General features: G+C 40.0%; 1 protein-coding gene across 2 annotated transcripts; it reads left to right on the top strand.

The window, feature by feature from the left end:
- The first annotated feature begins 2,385 nt into the window (after positions 1-2,385).
- Positions 2,386-5,918, top strand: LOC118365319 (lysine-specific demethylase 8-like). 2 transcript variants are annotated; one of them, XM_035747445.2, is made up of 8 exons: positions 2,386-2,637; positions 3,108-3,569; positions 3,769-3,941; positions 4,042-4,174; positions 4,273-4,320; positions 5,003-5,152; positions 5,274-5,366; positions 5,524-5,918. In XM_035747445.2, exons 1-8 carry the CDS (start codon positions 2,626-2,628, stop codon positions 5,686-5,688), a joined length of 1,236 nt encoding a protein of 411 aa, XP_035603338.1. In that variant the 5' UTR covers positions 2,386-2,625; the 3' UTR covers positions 5,689-5,918. The 2 variants fall into 2 exon arrangements, with proteins under 2 accessions (XP_035603338.1, XP_052374718.1); XM_052518758.1 differs by lacking the exon at positions 2,386-2,637 and adding an exon at positions 2,662-3,001.
- Positions 5,919-6,000: the final 82 nt, after the last annotated feature.

The following is a 6,000-nucleotide window of genomic DNA, read 5'->3' as shown; positions in this document are numbered from 1 at the left end:
ATGAGTGATGGTACAGAGCAGCATAGGCAAGATACAGTAGATGGTATCGAGTACAGTATATACATATGAGATGAGTATGTAAACAAAGTGGCATAGTTAAAGTGGCTAGTGATACATGTATTACATAAGGATGCAGTCGATGATATAGAGTACAGTATATACGTATGCATATGAGATGAATAATGTAGGGTAAGTAACATTATATAAGGTAGCATTGTTTAAAGTGGCTAGTGATATATTTACATCATTTCCCATCAATTCCCATTATTAAATTGGCTGGAGTTGAGTCAGTGTCAGTGTGTTGGCAGCAGCCACTCAATGTTAGTGGTGGCTGTTTAACAGTCTGATGGCCTTGAGATAGAAGCTGTTTTTCAGTCTCTCGGTCCCAGCTTTGATGCACCTGTACTGACCTCGCCTTCTGGATGATAGCGGGGTGAACAGGCAGTGGCTCGGGGGGTTGTTGTCCTTGATGATCTTTATGGCCTTCCTGTAACATCGGGTGGTGTAGGTGTCCTGGAGGGCAGGTAGTTTGCCCCCGGTGATGCGTTGTGCAGACCTCAGGGTTTATGAAGAATCTCAAATAAAATATATATTTTGATTTAACACTTTTTTGGTTACTACATATGTGTTATTTCATAGTTTTGATGTCTTCACTATTATTCTTCAATGTAGAAAATAGTACAAAATTAAGAAAAACCCTTGAAGGAGAATCCCTTGAATGTGTCCAAACTTTTGACTGCTACTGTATTTTTATTAACTCATTTATACTGAATATAAATGTAACACATGTTGGTGGCATGTTTCATGAGCTGAAATAAAATATCCTAGAAATTGTCCATATGTACAAAAAGCTTTTGTGCACAAATGTGTTTACTTCCGTGTCGTGAGCAATTCTCCTTTGCCAATATAATCCATCCACCTGACAGGTGTGACATATCAAGAAGCTGATGAAATATTACACAGGTGCACTTTGTGCTGGGGACAGTAAAATGCTACTCTAAAATGTGTAGTTTTGTCACACAACACAGTGCCACAGATGCCTCAAGTTTTGAGGGAGCATGCAATTGGCATGCTGACCACAGGAATGTCCACCAGAGCTGTTGCCAGAGAATGTAATGTTAATTTCTCTACCATAAAACACTTCCAATGTCGTATTAGATACGTTGTTTTCGAAAATTTGGCAGTACGTCCAATTGGCCTCACAACCGCAGACCACAACATTTTGGTAGGCTATTTGTTAATGAACTTGTCTATAATTAGATGTAGCTTCTCTTCTGTCATTACTTGTTGCCCGCCCTAGAAGACTAAATAAACCCTTGCTCATCAGGTACTACGTTAGATACCATGCCTAGTCCACATCGATAGAATGAATCGGTGGGCATATAATACGAACATCTAGCAACCCAAAGGTTTCGAGTTCAAATCTCATCAACGCAAACCTCTAGCAACCCAATGGTTTCAAATTCCAATCTCATCACAGACAACTTTAGCTAATTAGCAACTTTCCAAGTACTTACTACTTTTTAGCTACTTTGCAAATGTGTAACATATAATACGATTTGTAATTCTTAAGAGGATAACATATCATACGAAATGGATGATGGACATCCACATTAATACATACAATTTGAAACATAACATGTCATACTAATTGGAGTGTGTCAGACAGAATGATACAAAATAATCTGAGACAAGGTTGCTTCTGACTGTTGAATTTGTATAGTGCCTCACAATCATCACACATATCATTGTTCTGGCATGCCCATCTCTTTATTTTAAATTCTCCATTTTGTAGTTTTCCTCTTATTGCATTCAACTCCATAAGGGGAGAAAAAATGAAAGCCCTAGATATGAATTGCACAAGAATGGTACATTTATGGATTTTTTTTTGCATTTTGCTTTCTCTTTGTTCAACCCGCACGTGCATCACCACCAGGGATACAGTCAAATATATTTAAGCAATAAGGTTGTATATGGCAAATATACCATGACTAAGGGTTGTTTTTAGGTATATATTGGCCGTATACCACAAAACCCAGAGTTGCCTTATTACTATTATAAACTGGTTACCAACGTAGAGCAGTAAAAATAAATGTTCTGTCATACCCATGGTATACTGTCTGATATACCACAGTTGTCAGCCAATCAGCATTCAGGGCTCGAACCACCCAGTTTATAATTATAACTAACCATTGTTTTATCGTGATGGGAGAATCTGGGGTAAGTTACAGTACAGTATTTTCAACCTAAATTTCGATTCTCCGTAAAAACGAATGTGGGGACAGGCGTCTTTTTAGGTATTTTTTAAACCTGCTAAATTAGGTTAGCCAATGGCAAATTACAAATACATAAAGAATAGCGCCATTTCCCGGCTGAATAGCTAATATGTCACTCGTCAGCACAGCTGGAGAATACAAATTGTCCACTCTTCAGACCGGAGCTGGCAGGATAGATGTATTTTGCTTAATAACGTTGTTGTTTTTTTACGTAAAATGTGCTTCGTGTGCAAAATAATGTGATATTACTGTTTGCATGATCGAACCCTATCATCACGTCGACGAGGAACATAAATAATGTATTCGTTTTCTACACGGAGCTATTTTATTGTAACACCAACGTCTACTCATGTCAACAACGGTAAATAAAAGTGTTTTGTGCAATATCCAAATTACTAGACCGTTTACGATTTCTTTGTCCACATTTTACAATCTCATTCTCGGGGTATTAAAGAGGACATGTGCCCAGGGATGATACGTTTGCTTGGGGAAGAGCCAAACAGTATTTCATTAGATATCTGATCCATTGTAACAATATTTGGGGATAGGGCTTTTTTTCTTGCTCTTACCGGACCGGTGCAGGGGTCTCGCTCGCTGAAAATATCTGTCTCTTCAAATGTAATTCAGTGACATGTCATACTTGAGGAAGGATATGGAAAATTGTGGTTTGAATAGAAGTCTTGTGTATTCTTGATTATAGTTAACAGGTAGCAAAGGTTTTGCAGGTAGGCAGCCCCCAGCTAGCTAAGTTATAACATTAGTGGTTTTCAGACCAGATTGATTGTGCACTGTACCTTTTCATTGGGTCTAACAGTTCTCTCTCTTCCACAGCACGAGTCTATGGCAGAACTGTGGTCAGCTATCTCTGCTGCTTTGCCTGTGACGGAGGCAGAATTTCCACTTGACTTCAGTGAAAAAGTTGAGCCTTCTGTGGTGGATGTGCTGAAACGTTGCAGGCAGCAGCTGTACACCAGGAGCGGTCGATGGAGGCAAAACGCTCAGATAATCTTGGACTTTTCCTGGGAGAAGCTCAATACAGGAACTTGGCGTGATGTGGACAAGGAGTGGAGGTGTTTGTATTCATATGGCTGCCTGTTCAAAGTAGCTGCCCTATGCCGTGATGATGCCTCACCAGCTACAGTGCAGGAGGCCATACGGACATGTGACTTGGGCCTGCTCATGGGGGCAGCCATCATGGACAATATTTTACAAACCATTGTAAGGATCCTGCAAAATGAAATCGGGAAGAGGCACTCCAATGAGGAGGATCCTAGTGAAGGAGTTAGTGCCAAGGTTGATTTCATATCTTATACTGTGTATGTTGTGTCCTCTTGCTTTCTAACCAGTCTATGAGCCTGTGTCATATCCCCTTTTGTTTTTTCTCATAATTTTCTTAAAGGCTAGTAGGCTATTTTAGTTTGCTTTGCATATTGCTTATTCTCCAAGTCAAACTGTGTGTTAGATTATGCTATGTTTAAATTCTTGTCAACAGAAAATGAAGGTTGACTGTGTGTCAGTGCCTGTGGTCAAGCAGGCTCTGGCAGTACCAAGGATACACTGCCCATCATTGGAGAGCTTCAAGAAAGACTACTTGGATCCCCAAAAGTCAGTCATATTAGAGGGTATCATAGATCACTGGCCAGCCTTCAAAAACCACCCTTGGAGGTACCTTTTTCTATATTTTGTGTCCCTTTCCCTTACCTTCTCATAGTCCCCTAGACACCTCTGTTGATTTTTGTTGATTTTGTTTTCTTCCTTTGCAAAGCATAGAATACCTGCAAACTGTTGCTGGTTGTCGGACTGTACCTGTTGAAGTAGGCTCAAGATATACCGATGAGGAATGGTCACAGACACTCCTTACGGTCAATGAATTCATCGATCGCTATATTGTTGTGAAAGTAAGTACTTCCTCGTGAAAAATATTGCCCCAAGAATAAGCCAAGGATAGACTTTTTTTCACTCAAAGCCTAATCCTACTCTCTCTCACTCACATTAGGACACATCAAGTTTGGGATATCTTGCTCAGCACCAGCTATTTGATCAGGTTGGTTATTGCCCTGCCCTGTTTTTACATAACACATTTGAGTGAGGATGTCAGTGTTGATTATATACTTAACTAAAATAAACACATGCAAATTGATGCTTTCATGACCTGAAATAAAATATCCCAGAAATTTTTCTCTCAAATGTTGTGCAGCAATTTTTTTACATCCCTCTTTGTGAGCATTCTTTTGACAAGATAATCTATCGACCTGACAGGTATGGCATATCAAGAAACTGATTAAACAGCATGATCAATACAGGTGTACCTTGTGCTGGGGATAAAGGATCACTGTAAAATGTGCCGTTTTGTCACACAACACAATGCCATAGATGTCTCAAGTTCTGGGGGAACGTGCAATTGGCATTGCTCTCCAGTGGGTGGGCCTATGCCCACCCATGGCTGCACCCCTGCCCAGTCATGTGAAATCCATAGATTAGGGCCTAATGAATTTATTTCAATTTACTTATTTCCTATATGATCTGTAACTTTGTGAAATTGTTGCATGTTGCAGTTATATTTTTGTTCACTACAAAACTAAAATACAGAAAATGTACATTTTACTGGAAATGTAGGATACAGGCTTCTGTAATCCTTGCCTCTATTTTTGTATTGTACAAAATATACATTTAAAGCATACAAGTTTGTTACAAAAAAAGTTTTGTTCAATGTACTCTACTCCAAGGTCCCCGAGCTGAAAGACGACATCCGTATCCCTGACTACTGTTGTCTTGGTGAGGGAGATGAAGATGACATCACAATCAATGCTTGGTTTGGGCCAGGAGGTACAGTGTCCCCCCTTCATCAGGATCCTCAACAGAACTTCCTGGCTCAGGTGAGTCCAACACATCCAGCGAGTAGGATCAGACTCACAGCAATTTGGACCCTGCCAGAGATGTGATCCTGTATTTTTGCCAATCATAATTTGGTGACATGGTTTCCCTATTGTGTAACAGGTGGTTGGGAGAAAGTACATTCGTCTGTACTCCCCTGAGGACACTGAGAAACTCTACCCTCACCAATTGCAGCTCCTACACAACACTAGTCAGGTTAAAATTACATTTAATCTCTTCATGCACCAGATCTATGATCTTAAAAACAATCTAGCATATAAGTGTTCCACCTAAACTGTTAATGCTGCACACTTTGAATGGGAGAAATTAGTAAAGTGTTTGCCATTTAAACACAAAGCTTTCTTTAATGCAGGTAGAGGTGGAGAGCCCAGACGTGGTGCGATTCCCAGAGTTTGTGAAGGCTCCCTACCTAGAGTGTGTGTTGCAACCTGGGGAGGTCTTGTTCATCCCAGTCAAGCACTGGCATTACGTGCGTTCTTTGGAGCTCAGCTTTTCTGTGAGCTTCTGGTGGTCATGACCCATGAGGGATCCAGATTCAGGTTGTTTTTAGTCAGAATTTTAGTTATTGCAGTGGCCTTGTAAAATGCAAGTCCTGTGCTCACGCATGTCATTTTCATAAACAATCATTAACATGTCTGTCCTTTCATTGCTTCAGCACTGAGCCTCGTCCACCAAATGACTTTCAAAACACCTGATTCTATAAACAAATTCATGGTTACGTGTCAAATGGTAATTCAAAAAGGAATAAGGTTGGAAACAAGTCCCAATCTACATAGTTCGCAACTTAAAGGCAATTAATATTGAAGAATTACGGGAAATCTGCTCAACT

The sequence above is a fragment of the Oncorhynchus keta genome, chromosome 5 (genome assembly GCF_023373465.1).
Source record: "Oncorhynchus keta strain PuntledgeMale-10-30-2019 chromosome 5, Oket_V2, whole genome shotgun sequence".
Classification (NCBI taxonomy): Eukaryota; Metazoa; Chordata; class Actinopteri; order Salmoniformes; family Salmonidae; genus Oncorhynchus; species Oncorhynchus keta.
The sequence above is the reverse complement of the archived record's forward strand: the minus strand, read 5'-3'. Positions and strand labels throughout refer to the sequence as shown.